General features: G+C 32.8%; 1 protein-coding gene across 1 annotated transcript; it reads left to right on the top strand.

Moving 5' to 3' along the window:
- Positions 1-6504: 6504 nt before the first annotated feature.
- LOC129219082 (piggyBac transposable element-derived protein 4-like) lies at positions 6505-8232 on the top strand. Its single transcript, XM_054853400.1, has one exon. The coding sequence runs from the start codon at positions 6505-6507 to the stop codon at positions 8230-8232; it is 1728 nt and encodes a 575-aa protein (XP_054709375.1).
- The last annotated feature ends 8819 nt before the right edge of the window (positions 8233-17051 follow it).

Below are 17051 nucleotides of genomic sequence, written 5' to 3' on the forward strand. Positions count from 1 at the left end.
CACAGAGTCCAAAGATGGCAGGTGCATCGCTACCTTAAGCTAAGATCCAGCGCTTTAAGAGTCATTCGTTTCAGGATTTGGACAGAAATTACAAGTGACCAAAAGGTCAGCCTTCTGGGTTTTCACTTGCGCGATTTGTGTCAAATTTAGTTCAAATTGAGCATCGCGTTTAGCTGCAATGAACTTGAGTCATAGTTTTTGTCGCTGTTGCTTCTAGTCTGATGCTATAAGTATAGTTTTATACGTGCTCGTTTTTATTATTTTTTTCATTGAAAGAGATAAAGTTGTCGGTTTCAAGAAAATTTGGAAAAATTGACAGAAAACGACGAAGCTAAATTATGCTTCTTTTTGTCTTCATATGTTGAGCTTTTGTTATTGTTTTTTAGAAATACACTGCCACTCTACTTATACCATCTCCAATTTATTCAGGATTAAAGGATATCCCTGTTAGTTAAAACTGCTGTTAATCTGATATTCAGACTAACCGTAGAAGTTTTATTGAGATTCAGTATCAGTTACCTGTTGAGATTTTACAGCTATTCAGTATCAGTTAAGTTTTCCAAAATTACCAGAGTTACTCAACTTTTCACTATGTAAAACATTTGCATTTTCATTAGCAATGACTTTAAATGATGAGAGAAAAATTTCTTGACGGTAACATCATTTAGTAACATACAAAGCAAATTAGCTAAAAACGAGTTTCATTAATTGATTTTTTATTGCAGATAAAAAGTTAATTGCTTCTTTTAGGCTATAACACACTCTCATAATCCATTCCCATAAAAATTGTTCATGTTTTTTTCCCCCATCGTTTTCAAACAAATTAAAATTTCGTTGGAGTTGAAATTATTTCTTTGTCACAGCTTTTTTCAATCTAGATATTTTTTCCTCATATGTGGCTGCTTGAGGATTGTCTGAAATTTTGCTTCTCGAATTTAATAATTACAATCTTATTTCAATCTCTACGGCTTTAGGCGTGAAAGTTTTTTTTCATAACTTCAAAGAGATGGCGGCTACAGCAATTTGCTTTTACTTTAATGGGAGAATACTGCCTAACTTACAACGACGCTGTTTTTAAAGTAAAAAAAAAGAGGGAAAAAAAGAGAAAAAAGTGTACATGCAATAAAATATTATGAGCAACATTTCGGAGAACAATTTTATTAAATATATTTTCAATATATTATGTGATATACATTTTAATGTTATAAATGAACCTTTATATATGTGACTCATTTCTAAGTGTATAGAAATGGAAGATTTGTCAAAATATTGCATTCTCATTTCATAAAAAAAAACCAAAAGCTTTTTTTAGTGTTGAAAATATTTGGATAATTATGATTATAAATGGAAGCTACAACAATTTACTTTTACTTTAATGTAAGAACACTGCCTGGCTTTGACGACGCTATTTTCGAAGTTAAAAGAAAAGAGAAAAATAAAATTAAGAAGTTTACATGCAATAAAATATCACGAGTAATATTTACGAGAATAATTTTGTTGAAGTTGTTTTCAATACATACTGAAATGTACATTTTAATGTTATAAATGAGCCTTAATATATGAGACTCATTTCTTAGCGTACGAAAATGAAGATCTGTTGAAATATTACATTTTAATTTCATAAAAAAATTAACTAAAACAAAAGCATGTTTTAGAGTTGAAAATATTTGATATCTATGTATACTTTGCTCTTGATCTGCATTATTCTTAGACATTTTTGTAATAGATAAATTAAAAATTTTTGTGATTAATTTTTAAAATTCGACATGGCTATTTGTGTATTTCTATATACAGAAGATATTCCCTATGAATATGAAAAGTTCATGTTCGAAATTTCTGTTTTGATGTTCTTGTAGAAAACCTTTGTCACAAATATGGCACACAAATTATTACATTAGTCGTAATGTTTCGAAACTTGCAACAGTGTTTTCTTTAACTAATATCTGATGTGTAATTAACGCAATATTTTTTTAATGTGTTCTAAAATTTCCTCTTTACTCTTTCTTTTTCTTCAGCAGCACCACAGCCTGGTTCAGGCCAAGACTTTCTCTGTTTGCTTCATCCATGTGGTAAGATTTTCTGCTAGGTTTATCCACCTATTTATTCCAACGATCTTCAAATATCTCTCTATACTGTCCAACCACCTTGTAGTTGGTCTCCCTCTTCTCCAAGTGCAATCTTTGTAAAGGTTAGTGTTTTAACTGAGTAAAAATCTGACCGTCGAAAAATGTGCTCCGGCCATCTGATTCTGTTGGAGTTCTTAACTCTTTAGGCCTTCCGTAAATAACTATTTAGGATAATTTTATACCTAACATTTGTGTGTAAACTACTCCTTGTGTAAATGAAACTGCTGGTATTATTGAACTATTTGGGAAAAATGCTCAATACAATGCAGCCAGTAACGTTGAAGAAGTCGCTCTCGTTTGTATTGCAATGTGATAACGTCTTTATTAAGTAGCTTTATTACACATAGAACCTAGATCCAAAAGTTATCTTACTGTACAGAAAACGAATTATTAATAATCTTATTAATTTTTTTCTTTCGAACTCGCTAGTAAATGGTAAATAAAAATTATTTGGACACTGGGAAGCCTTTTTTGGGTTTGAAGAAAATTATAGAATCAAGTTTTGAGAAAATTATTAATACCTTATAATAAATTATATTTAGTATGCTGTTTTTTCTCATTTCTTAAAATTCAAATGGAAAAGTCTTCAAAAAATACTGTTAAAACTTGATTCCTCTTGATTTCTACGTAAATTGCAAAAACAATTCATTCAAGTAAAAAAGTCATTGTGAGCGAAGAAATTAATTTCCGAGGAATGTTAATTAAATAAAGAGCTGGGAGAGCTAGTTGAAGGATTTGAAAGGTTTAGCAAAATTTTTACGCATACTTTAGAAAGCAAATCGTAAGAATTCTAGTTTTTTGTTTAAAGTTCAATCGGCAGAAAAAATTACAGTAAATTATGAAGCATAATTTTTTCTTCTCTGTAAAACGTTTATTTCTTTATAATTTTATCTCGAATTGTTCTCAATTTCTGAAAAAATATAATTATAGTAAAACACATGAATGTTATTATTTTTATTTTTCTACCGTGTGTACCATTAAGAAGAGATAAAATGGAAGGAGTGAAGATTTTCATTTCTGAAGGATATACCTCTGGTTACGTAATAGATTTTAATGTGAAGTATTGGAAGAAATCAAGTTTCTTTCTCTAGTCTCACGCAAAACGTGTCAACCATTCGTCGTTGTTGGGTCACGTGACTTGAGGTCTTTAGCCTCAGCTTTTGCTAAGCCAATGATTGAACTCCTTCCATTTAATAATTCCTGCTCTAAGGTGCGTACTAGTCCGCTAACTATTTTTGTGGTTATTTGATTCTCTTCTATGGAACTGCTGTATGTATACTTCTTCCTTAAAAAAATCGATTATACGTTTAAAAACGTTCAAAAATTGTTCTCATCCATCTATTTCGTTACCAAAAATGTGAAAATAATCTAAATTTTAATTTTTTTGATTAATGACATTTGTTTTCAAAAACTTTTTTAAAGGAGCACATTTTGACTCTGATAACTTTATTAATTGGGGACGAGGATCGAACAATTCTAGTTTTTAAAACAAGGGTTAGGAAAGCTGTTTTACTTTGTTAATAGCGGCAATGAGCCTTTTATTCAGTTTAAAACGTACCCTCTTTTTTTCCCAAGCAGAAATAAACCTGTCCAAGGTTAGATATTTCCTCATCAGATGCATGCGTTTCTTAATATCGGTATTAAATACCAGGCAATTGAGTGCACTTATTGTTTGCTAAATAGCAATTAAGCGTAAAATAATTAATAGCGTAAAATTATATTCTAAATCAACTGCCCTTCAAACTAGAATTTTTTTTTCAACCTTTTCCTTGAGCTGAATTATTCTTGATTATATTGCTCATAAGCGTGGGTTAGACCCTCAGTATATTGCCATGGTTTGACTTAACATTTCGACAACATTAATTTATCCTTTTAGAGGTTTTTAAAAAACTGCTCATACCTTAAACTATCACAACGAATTTACTAACAAAATCTTCATAATTTTCCGAACAGTTCAATTTTGTAATATATTTATTCCCTAAGTGCTTTAAATTGCTTTTTGCTATTGGTGAAAGACAGCATATTGATGTACATTTCGTAACACGGTTAAATCAGGTATATAATAACCAGGTTTTTTATACATTCAACTTTTAAAGTTTGTATTGAAAGAAAACTATTAAACAACATAATAACCTGCAAAAGTGAGTACATATTCTAAAACTCAGTTTTCACTGAATTTAAATGCCAATCTTCACGTAAACCGTTATTTTATTTCTTCATTGAGGTCACCGTTACAGAAAAATAATTATGCATTAAAAAGGACACAATCATTGGAATTACTTAATCATTCATCTTTAATTCCCCGTTCTTTCGCAGTCAATAGGAGTGGCCTGAAAAGTCTTCTAATCTATTAAATTAAAAGAGCAGTTCAATCACAAAAAATATATTTTGTGTTCAATGGACCACCACACGTCAAAGAGCTGATGTTTTCGTGTTCCAAAACTAAAATAGGATGTCTAAAAATAGAGGTTATAGATTATTTAAAAATTAGTAACTGTGCATCTCATGCTAGCATTAACAGGGGTGGTACCTGAGTGCACTGATTATTTAATAATTTATTACATGTTAATCCTTTTCATTCTAATGAACTGGAATTACATATATAACTAATCCTCTTAGCAAGAATCAAAGTTGTCTACGTCAATTGTTACTAAAAATTGACCTTTAAAAATACTTTTTTTTTCAAGCATATCAATGTTCGAAATTATTTCCTTTTTCAAATGTAATTATTGATTAATGTTTTTTAAAAGTATTTTGGACTCGATTGGTGTAGAGCTCTCATTTTCGTTTTAAAAGTATGCGCTTCTAAAAAACATTATTGAATAATTTACTTAACTTTCAAAAATTAACAGATTTCACTGCCATTAGCAGCTCTTGCTATTTTAGAATTTAATGGCAAAAAAGTATTTTTCATTATATATGTGTCTTTCAAAGAAATGTGTGTGTTTTTAAAAAATTTCATGGAAGTCATAATTATTCCAAAATAAAATCTAATTTCACAAAACCATTTGATACTTTAAACTACTAATCTCAAAAGGTTTAAGAATCCTAGTGGTTCTCCTAATCAACACATTTGAATCTAACTGAAAAACATTTATCTACAAAATCTGACTCTGAAAGTAGTTTTTATATTCAGTTTAAAAATGCTTGGTTTAGTATCAACAGCTTCTTAGTATCCACATGAATCATAGCTTTTTTTAACCTGATGTGTTCAGTCCCCTCCTTTTTGTATGTGTATGGTTGTGTAGGGATGGGTAAAGCAGAAAATAAAATATTAAAAAATTAAAAATATGTACCTAACACAAGTTTGATTTCGCGATCAGTAAGGTAATGGGAGTGAAATTGTTGTATTTCTCCACCATCATCAGTTCTGGTCTTCGTGACAATGACATTGACAAGGACTATCATGGAGATCAGGAATTGTCCATCAACATAGGCCTAATGTGTTTATTTTTTAGGGAAATAATTTTTTTCTTCGTTGCCATAATCAGCCCAGTTAAGCATATAAAAATAACTTCTTTTTTTCATTAATTTCTATACCTGAACTTCAAGTTCATGGAGGTGAGAATTTCCATTAATCGCACTTGTTTTTTTTTTTTTTTTAAATGTGTCTTCTTGGTTTTTCAACGAAAATCTTACAGCTTGTTTATGGCTGAAAATGAATAAGGTGGCTCACTTGTATAACGGGAAAATAAAATGTGATGCCTTTACTGACCTTCTGTCAATCTGAAATGGCAATTTGTGCATAAATAACGGAGGTGAGAATTTATTGTGTGAAGTGATTTAATATCCTACTAAAACAAACTAAATCACCATATAAAAAATTGAAATACACTTAAACATTTAGTATCTGAGACACTTGTGGAAGAAATAAAAATAAATAAATATATGCTTTTATAATTAAATAAGTTATTAAGCAACATTAACAGTCACAACCTGCCACGGAGGTGGGAATTCACATGTTAAGACACAGAAAGATATTGACACAATAATTATTGTAAGCAAAATGTTGGCATATCGAAATATAGTTTTGATGAAACTGAAGAATGTTTTTAAATGAATTGTTAATTTAAATTTTATTGTAAAATGCATGTGACAGTAATGCTACACTTTTTAACCCGCGAGCAATCGCGTTGGGTCTGAGAGACCCGCTCTGTCAAAAACTAAAGCATAGAATTCCCCCCTTTCGTTGAAAGTGGTCCAAGTCCGCAGTAGCTGTAGTCAAGGTCAACCACTTTCTGAAGGTTGAGAATTGCACATTGTAGAATTTCACGTTTGTAGGTATTTTTGATGTTAGGGTCTAGCAGACCCGACGCGCCTGCTCGTGCATTCAGTCCCATTTTTTTCTTTTTTGCTGTTTTTGAGTTTAGAAAGTAAAATGAAGCGCTACTTGTCTTATAAGGATGAAATGAAAAGACTTGAAGATATGCTTAGAGATATACCAACCGATGAGGAATCAATAAATGAAGAGGATGAAGAAATAAATGATGATGAAATCTTTAGCGAGCACAATTCTTCTTCAGAGGATGATCTTGATTCTGATGAAGATTTATATGAAAGCACAGACATTTTGTCTCAAAACTGCTACGTTGGCAAAGACGGCACAAAATGGAGCAAAATTAAAAACCGTCAAAATGTAAGAATCCCTTCTCACAATGTTATTCTAAAATTACCAGGAAACATTGGTGATGCAAAAAAAGTTTCTTCCGTATTAGATTCCTGGCAGCTGCTGATTGATGATAGTATCCTATTGAATATCGTAGCTTGCACAAATAAATTTATAGAGACTATAGCACATAATTTTGACAGAGATCGTGATGCCAAAGAAACTTCAATAATAGAAATTAAAGCACTGATTGGTCTTTTGTACTTTGGAGGCCTTCACAAATCCTCGCATGTGAATGTCAAAGATCTCTGGGCTACGGATGGAACAGGCCTGGACATTTTCCGTCGAACCATGTCTCAGAAGCGTTTTTTGTTCCTATTACGATGCTTACGTTTTGATGATATTACAGACCGTGCCGAGAGAAGACAGACAGACAAACTCGCACCAATAAGAGGTATGTTTGAAAGTTTTGTAAGCAACTGCCAAAATTGCTATACTGTGGGTGAATACATAACAATTGATGAAAAACTTGAAGCTTTCAGAGGACGATGCAGTTTTCGTCAATACATCCCCAACAAACCTGCCAAATATGGCATAAAAGTATTTGCTCTTGTAGATTCCAGAACATTTTATACTTGGAATTTAGAAATTTATGCGGGTAAACAACCTGATGGCCCGTATAAGACAAATAATTCTGGTGATGAAATCGTAAAGAAACTAACAGAAAAACTCGCAAATTCTGGAAGAAACCTAACCGTTGATAACTGGTACACAAGCTATAATTTGGCCAAGGACCTACTAAAGAAAAAAATTACGCTTGTGGGAACAATTAGAAAAAATAAACGAGAATTACTCAAGGAGTTTACCACAGGAAAAAATAGAGGAGTACATTCCTCTTTGTTCGGCTTCCAGAAACACATGACATTAGTTTCGTATGTTCCCAAAAAGAATAAATGTGTAAATGTCATCTCAACAATGCACTATGATGATTCAATAGATCCATCAACTGGAGATGCAAAAAAGCCTGAGATCATAACCTTTTACAATCTTACGAAGGGAGCTGTTGATGTCGTAGATGAAATGTCTGCAAACTTTTCTACTGCACGAATTAGTAAAAGATGGCCAATGGTGGTGTTTTTTTCTGTTCTAAACACAGCGGCTATTAATGCTCGTGTGCTCTTATTATCAGCCAAAAGCCAAACAGCAGTCAAAAGTCGACGACATTTTTTGAAAGAACTTGCTTTGGAGCTGATAAAAGAACAAATTCAAGAGAGAAGCACGCAACTATCACTTCCTCGAAAACTGAGGCAACAGCTCATCGAGCACTGTTCTCCCAGTCAGGATAGTGAGCCACCAAAAAAACTGCAAAAATGTAGCCAAAAGAAAAGATGCCACATTTGCCCAAGCAAAAAGCGCAGAAAATCTGCAATTTGCTGTACCAGGTGTAATAAAAATATCTGCAGCGAGCACACGATTTATATTTGCAAGGAATGTGAATAAACTATAAGTATTTTCTGTAAATATTTATTTGTATTACGTTCATACAGTGATCATTTTCTCATTAAAATTCCATCAATTGTGGTTTAAAATGTTTTTGTTAGTATTATTTTACAAAAAAAGGTAACCGGGTCTGTGAGACCCACCGCGCGTTCTAACGTATGTAGTTATAGCGCGCGTTTTCCCGGGTTAAAGAATAACCCATGATTATTATGAGGCAGTTTTATAAGAGTCAGGCAGGTCATACACACAATGTTCGATTTTGCTAAACATTTACAGTGGTTTCTGCTATTGATTTTAGAAGATACGTATCTTTTATTTTCGTCAAAAAAAAAAAAAAAAAAAAAAAAAAAAAAGACCCATAAAAATTCCGGAAGTTGGTCCCGACTTAGTGTTTTTCTGGAAGCAACAATTTTCAATTTTCGATTATCTCCGCACATTGAGCATCAACCAAAGTTTTTTTTTTTGCGATTACATTATTACATTTCGTTTCTAAATAGACATATACAGTCTGAGTAAGAACTTTAAGGCCAGTAAACTTTTTTGAGAAATTGGACACATCGTAAACTTAGGATCAAAAAATCAGTTGAGTGATAATTATTTACCTTAAATAAAAGTAAAAAAAGGAAAAAAAATCGTTTGTAAATATTTCATTATCAGAAAATATTACAGATCAATAATTTAACCTGAGTAAAATCTTTAAGGCCAACATGGAAAAATGTATATGAAGACAAAAATAAAAACTTTTATGAGCTTGTGTAGGATCCATTTCTTCAAATTACTTCAAATATTCTTCCTTTCATAGATGAAACTAGTTTTTGAAAACGTTCGGGATCTATTTTGTGCCATTCATCTTCAATAGTAGATTTCAGCTCTATTTGATGAAGTAAAATGTCTCCCATTTGCATAATTTCGTCTTGTTGAGTCAACCCATAAGTTCTCTATTGGGCTAAGATCTGGAGACATAGTTGGTCATTTCATATTATCGACATTGTTGACTTGGAACCAATTTTTTGCACTTGTTTGTTACTCGAATGGATAGTTACATTGTCTTGATGGTAGTTCCAATTTCATCGAGCAATAAATTCACCATTTGGTAAAAGATGACTCGCGAAAACATTTTGATATGCTTGTGAATTCATTTTACCTGATATAAAAAGGCAGCTTTCAACACAACTGTCCGCTGTAATTCCGATGGTATTTTAAATTTAGTAAGTTTTAAATGTATCTGTAGAATGTGTGTGTGTGTGTTTATTGTCATCAATTCAGTATGTTTTAATTTATTCTAGAAAGAATTTAAAAGATTTAAAATGCTTATTTTACTTTGGTAAAATGCATTGTGATATATGCCATTAAAAGGTTTTATTAACTAAATGTACTAAACACCTCTCGAGGCAATGCGGCTAACCATTTTTTTTAATCCCTCTTCCCTCATCTATGTTTCTCAAAGAATCTTTTCTGTATAAATAGATTCCAAAGTTATAATTTACAAAAAATGTAGATTAATTTCGAATTTTTGCAAAAAAAAGAAAAAAAAAAAAAAAAAAACAAGCACCACATTTCTGTAGTTCTACTCTCTTGCGGGAGTCCATAACTTGAAATTCAACTTTTTATTTAATCTGCATTTGTGTTACATCTTACCCGCGTATGTTGAATTCAAGATTCTTAAAAAAGTAATTGATTAATTTCCATTTTTTGCCAAAGAAGTCTCAAAATTCTAACATTCATCTCTCTTGCGGCTGTTCTTAACTTAAAATTTAGTTTTTTATTTTTATTTTTTCATAAATCCGTATATCTGTATATTATAGAACATTTTTTCCGCATATGTAGGATTTAAAATTTGGAAAAAAGAAATCGATCCACCCTATATATATATATATATATATATATATATACATATATATATAATCTATGTTTTAGATTGAATGTCATTTAAAATTACGAGCTTCATATCTTTATCTGCATAAAACTAACGTCAAGCGTAGAGGGAATTATGTTTTATACCATTACCGCAAATTAACGGTCTGAGACATGGAGAAGCGTGGTTTTAGTGCTTTCCCTGGTTTTCTTTCTTTATCTCGGGCAAAATATTTTCATTCAAAAATTACTTCATTAAATACGCATCTACTATCTTTTTATACATCTATACATGCCTCGTAAAAGCTTTAAACGTCTCATTTACTTAATTGCAACGGTAGTCGGATGTTTTGATATTTAAATCTTCTTTTAATGATGCACAATTTATTCACATGTGGGACACATAAATATTTTTATGAACTGTTGATTTTTCTCTTTTTTAAACGGAAAAATTTAGATTATGTTCGATCTTAATAAAAATGAATGTGAAATTTGTTTAAGGGGATACTTAACCAGAAATGACGGACATTAAAAATGTAGTTTATTTTGATGGTGTTTTAAACTCCGTTGGGATTTTTTTATTTCCTAAACATGGGACGTTTTGCTATTTCAGACAGATGCAAAACGTTAAAAAATATTTTGTTAAAAATCGAGCATTGTAATAAATGATAAATAAATTACTGAGCAATTTAATAAATATGCTTGTATGTGCTGGTATTAAAATAGTACCATTAACACAGCAGATATTTAAAGGATGACCCCGTGTCGTCATCACTGAAAAGCCCAGTATTTCTTATCAACTGCCGAACGGGTTGCTAGATAAAACCATTTGCAGCACTACCTGGTGGGAAACGACAGAGTTTTAAAGTCTAATTTTTTTTAACGCGTTTATCTCAGTTCCAATTTCTTCAGCGTTCCCGCAGGAAATTAAAAAAATAATTATATTATTGCTTCATTTTTTTTTTGTTTTCGAAATAAACAGATTAATTTTTTTGCGGAAATGAAAAGCAATTTGAAATTTTAATAAAAGGAAAATATTTTAAACTATTTTCGTGCCTAAAATGGTGTATAAGTTTTTGTTTCAAATCTTGTTTTAAGTTTCTATAGCTATTATTTTATTCACAGTCCTCCTGCGCAGAGAGTAACAACGTGCATCCCCTTTTAATATTTTTACTATCATTGTAACATTTTTTACTATAGTTTTAGAATTCATGACAAGTGATTTATTAAAAGCAGGTTTTCATAATGTTGCTGCCAAAATAAAAAAAGTAAAGTTTTTTTAAAAAGAAAGTTATTAGTTTTTTTAAGGTTCGAGGTTGCGTTAAGACTATTGAGACCCCTTAAATGACAACATTTTTGTAATTTAAATGTTGAAGCAAGCTCCTTAAAAACACATTTGACGTTTCTAGTTATTATTTTTCTGAAAGTTATTAAGTTTTTTCTTAAGCATGTTAAGTATATCAAAAACCGTTTCGTAGACTTTCTAATAAAACAAGTAGGCACCTTTCTCGGCAAATTTCCCAAATTCTCATGAATTTACTCTCAGCTCCTAAGGCTTGAGAATTTCGTGCTGATTTTTTTTTTGGCTGAAACAGATACAACAGCTATTTAATTGTACTCTTAGGAAATGAATTTAAAATGAAAGTACAACAGGGAGAAAAACTCAAATACCTAAGGGCTAGAACAGATCCCAATATTTCATAAATTTTCTAATGCATACAAAGTTTATGTATTTAACTGCTAGTTCATTTGGTTGTTAGATTTTTTTATTTTCATTTTTTTGTAGCTACTTATTCAATGGAGTGTTTTCATTTAAAAACTAAACAGTCATTTTTAAATTTTAACAATATATATTTTGACTAAAATATATGACAACGATGACAATGACAACAATAGAAAGAAAATAAGCGCTTTGCTGCTTTGATCAGTTTGGCATTACCTATAACGGTAAAGTACTACCCGTATCCGGACTTTCGTTTGATTTCGTAGTTGATAAAAGAAGTACTTTTTTCTTCTGAAGACGCTGTCACCTTAATACAAAAAACTTGCAAAATTGTAACTTCAAGAAAGATTTACGTGCTACGATGCATTAAGAATTCTATAGAACATTAGGACGATTATTTTTTCAAACTAACTTATTTAAGATTTCGTTCCTGCATCAGGATGCACAGAAAATAAAGTATTTATTATTTTCCTTTGATAATAATTATATTTTATTAAATTACATTTTAAAGCGTTATTTAAAATTAGTCGTATCTATTCAGTATTTTTTAAAAGTAAAGTGGGAAACCATTTCTTACTTCAAAACTTAAAGTTACAGCAAGATTTCTGCCTTTGTTGCTATCATATTAAACAGATGCTACTTACTTGATAGGGTTATAGCAAAATGTTAAAAATGTTTTGAAACATATTAGCGAAAGTTCTCACAGTTTTGTAAGATAATAGGAATGTTAGAAATAAATTTAAAGAGCAGGAAATGAAATCTAGAGAAACCTGTCCACTATATACAGTCGATATCAAGAACAGTCATTTCCAAAAACATGACCTTTTATAATGCGTAACTAAACTCCAAATACGTAAAACATCATCATCCGTATCCTGAGTTTCCTTATCTAGTAACAAAATTTAAGAAATTACACGATATTATATTTTCGGAAAGATCAGTCATCTTATAATTGCACAAGTTCAGGTTGCGGGTGGTTAATAGCAGCTGACTTTTCTCACTCCTTAAAATGTAGCCATGGTAACGGAAAGTCATTGAATATTCTTCAGATGTGCTAGAAAGACTTGGGAATATTTACGGGAAAAGAAGTTTCCGAAACTCTTCAAAACCAAAGTTCTTTTAAAAGTGTAACTCGAGTCTTATTTTTTTTGCAATTTTATCAAGATTTATGGTACTTGAGGTGTAGGAAACTATCTTCTGCGATATGAGAAAGTTTCTTCACTTAATATGTTCTGTGATCTATAAAATACCACGGAGAAATCATTTAAAAAGTTAGAAAAAAATTTAAAAAAAATTTAATTTTAATAAATTTCAAAATTTTTAAATCAGCAAATTGTTTGAAAAATAAGTTTTGAATATATTTCAAAAATGACAACACGGCTAACGTTTATAAATTTGACTACTTTTCAAAAGTTGAAACACAATCGGCAATACTTTCAAAAGCTCTCTACAATTTTGAAAATTCGATGAATTTCAAAACTTACTTTGAAAATTTGACAAATTTCAAAATTTACTTTAAAGTGCGGTTGAAAATACTACAACTGAACATAGTTTGTTAAAAAGTTGCCAACTTAATATTTACCGAGTAAAATAAAACGTGTTGTTAATAAAAATCAAACGATTTAAAAGAATATTATAAACTTTATTTATGAAACAAAAAATGTATTTTATAGTTTCTAAATTCAATCAAAAATAACATTTCAACTACTAAACTCTCTCACACTATATCTCAATGGGCAGTGTAATGTTATTTGAGTGTATACACTAATTACCATGAAGACATGGGGCAAGATGACTTTGAGCTTGGGACAAGATAATAACACTGAAAAAGGTTGAACATATTTTATATTTTTTATATGTTACTTAGTTTAACAAATGATTTCTGTGTTTTTACATCTTGCAAAGTATCAAATTAAGCGTAATACATTGTAGCATAATGTTGAAGTATTAATTTGAGCAGCTAACAATAGACACAAAGAAAAATGCCATTTTCAAAATTGGAACATTCCTCATGCCACCAGTCTTGACTTTTACAGCACTTGATCCATTCATCAGTTGTATGATCACAATATTCCTCTTGATAAGCAGGGCATATTCTAATACCATCCTTTGAAGTTGATGCAACTGGATTGCTTGGCTTAAATTGTATAGACTTAGGCCAACAGGAAATAAGTTTGGGTTTTTTTACTTCCTTTTTACCTTCACGAGCTTATTTTCCCTGTTTTTTTTTTTTTTTTGAATAATCCTTTTTACTTCCTTTTACAAAAAAAGGAAGTATTGTATTCAAAAAAAAAAAAAAAAATACTCAAAATTTAAATTTTGCTCACCCCCAAATGAATGTTGAGTCTTCTTTTCAACCCCGACCACACGTGGATATGTGCCTAGGAACGTATAGACACCCGAAATATCCATTTTTACGATCCCCAAGTTAATTACAACGGGTTTTCTCGTGACGTCTGTATGTACGTATGTATGTGTGTATGTATGTCGCATAACTCAAGAACGGAATATCCTAGAAAGTTGAAATTTGGTACGTAGACTCCTAGTGTGATCTAGTTGTGCACCTTCTTTTTTAGTTGCATTCGTATGCTCCAAAGGGGGTCTTTTGCCCCTTTTTGGGGGGAAATCATTGGTAATTTCGATGTAAACTCAAGTGATGTTATAATTTGGCGGACACTTGGCAATATATCGCCAGTCTTTTGGTCGCCAAGATTTGTCGCCAACTTGACGACAAATTTGGAAATTATTTATTTTTTTTAAATTTTTACTTCCCTTTACAAAAAAGGAAGTATTGTATTCGCGAAAAAATTTCACTTAAAAATTGACCATAATTTCCATTTTACTCACCCCCGAATGAATGTTGAGTATTTTTTCGACTCGACCACACGTGGATAAGGGCCTAAGAACGTATAAACACGCGAAATATCCATTTTCACGATTTCCGAATTAATTACAACGAGATTTCTCGTGACGTCTGTATGTACGTATGTATGTGCGTATGTGTGTACACTGGTGTGCAAAAATTAAGGACGAGACGGTTTTTTCAATATAACTTTGTACAAAATCTTTCCAAATCAACACATTTAATACCGTAAGATCCCCAATACGTAAGGACATGTGTAATGTAAGCAACACTTACTAAAAGAGAAATCAGAGGGATAAAAAGAAGCTTTATTGAAAAAGTAGCATGGAGCGCAATGCGACTGAAGGCTGAAACATCCCTGTGATGGGTGTCCAGCAAGAAACATCCGGTCTTTAGTAGGGGATGTGATCTCCCCCGACTGCTAGGCAGGTTTCACAGCGTCTGTACATGCTGAGAATGAGGGTGTCAATGAGTTGTTGAGGCATTGCTGCCCATTCGTCTTGCAGCGCCAATCGAAGCTCCCGAATCGCTACTGGTGGTAAGGTACGAGCTGCCAAGCGTCTGCCTAGAAAATCCCATACATGCTCGATGGGATTGAGATCTGGAGATCGTGCCGGCCAATCCATACATTCAATATCCTCACTCTCTAAGAGCTGTTCGGCAGCTACTGTGCGATGACATGGCGCATTGTCCATGAAAAGGAACTGCGGACCCATAGCGCCTCTAAAAAGACGCACATATGGAAGAAGAATCTCGTTACAATAATGGGTCCCGTTGACTGAACCTGCGTCGAAGATGTGATGGTCTTTACGACTACCAAGCATGATGCCTCCCCAAACGAGAACACCGCGACCTCCATACCTGTCCCTTTCAATGATGTTCGAGGGATGATTGCGGCTTCCCCGCTCTCTCCAGATGAGTATGCGATGAGAATCGCTACTCAGACTGAATCTTCTCTCATCTGTAAAGAGTACTCGTCTCCATTCATTGTCTCTCCAATTCCGGTGTTCCCGGCACCACAGAGAACACCTTCTCCGATGGGCAGGCGTTAGAGGTACACACCGTCGTGCAAACAGACCACCACCGTGCAGTCTTCTGGCCACGGTAAAACGCGATATCGGTCGTTCAGTCGCCTGTGTCGAGTGTCTAGCGATTTCTCCCGCTGTCTGCCGCCCGTTTCTTCTGACCTGTACGACAATGTACCGGTCATCTGCGGGTGTGGTTCCACGTGGACGACCACTACTGAACCCCCGGATAGCTGTTCCTGTAGTTTAAAATTGTCTCCAAAGTCGTGAAACGATGCTGTGAGCCATTCCGAACTCTGCAGCCACACTTGCCACACTGCGGCCTTCCTCCAACTTCCCAATGATTCGACCTCGGGTAAAAGCATCCAGATGTCGTCTAACAGATTGATTATTCGCCATTTCTCGCAGAGGCAGCCACTCGGTGTGATTTTAACTGCTATACGGCGTGCAATCTCTTTGCCAGAAATACTGTTCTTACACCGACAACATGTTTTATCTACTCAGACACTCCCCCATTACGTCTGCCTGCATATCTGCGCATGTGCTACCGTACATCACCTTACTTATTCTCCTGATTGGTCTTTCTGTCAGCTCTGCCTCTTCGTTCAGCTGATATGCTAATTTTTCGACTTCGTCCTTAATTTTTGCACACCAGTGTATGTATCTCGCATAACTCAAGAACGGTATGACCTAGAAAGTTGAAATTTGGTACGTAGATTCCTTGTGAGGTCTAGTTTTGCACCTCCCCTTTTGGTTGCATTCGGGTGTTTCTAAATACTCAAACAATAAAGGGGTCTTTTACCCCTTTTTGGGGGGAAATCATTGTTAATTTCGATGTAAACTTGAGTGGAGTTATAATTTAGCGGACACTTGGCGATATATCGCCAGTAATTTTTTCGCCAAGTTTTGTCGCCAACATGGTGACAAAGTTGGCGGATTTTTTTTTTAAATCTTATTTTAATGTGGCCACTGTTGGTGGTATTTGGAAAGTAAACTATTGAATCACATTAAAATTGCCAGTTGGGGAAATGACATTAAATTGGAGTAAAAGGAAGTCATGTAATGCACACATCAGCTCGTTTTTTTTTTTTTAAATCTTGTTTCAATTTGGCCACTGTTGGTGATATTTAGAGATTAAACTATTGAATCATATTAAAACTGCCAATAATGAGAAAATGACATTAAATTGGAGTAAAAGGAAGTCATGCGATGCACACATCAGCTCGTTTTCCTTCCGCTTTGCTCCTTGTTCGGACTTTTCTTTGACGGGATGACATTGATCACATTATGTTGCTTTCAATGCATTGAAATCAGAAACACAAACACTAACAGGATTCTTTGGTGCATCGGAATC

This window comes from Uloborus diversus, chromosome 3 (assembly GCF_026930045.1).
Source record: "Uloborus diversus isolate 005 chromosome 3, Udiv.v.3.1, whole genome shotgun sequence".
Taxonomy (NCBI): domain Eukaryota; kingdom Metazoa; phylum Arthropoda; class Arachnida; order Araneae; family Uloboridae; genus Uloborus; species Uloborus diversus.

Coding starts and splice junctions, on each gene's coding strand:
- LOC129219082 (XM_054853400.1), top strand. CDS start 6,505: ATGAAGCGCTACTTGTCTTATAAGGATGAAATGAAAAGACTTGAAGAT.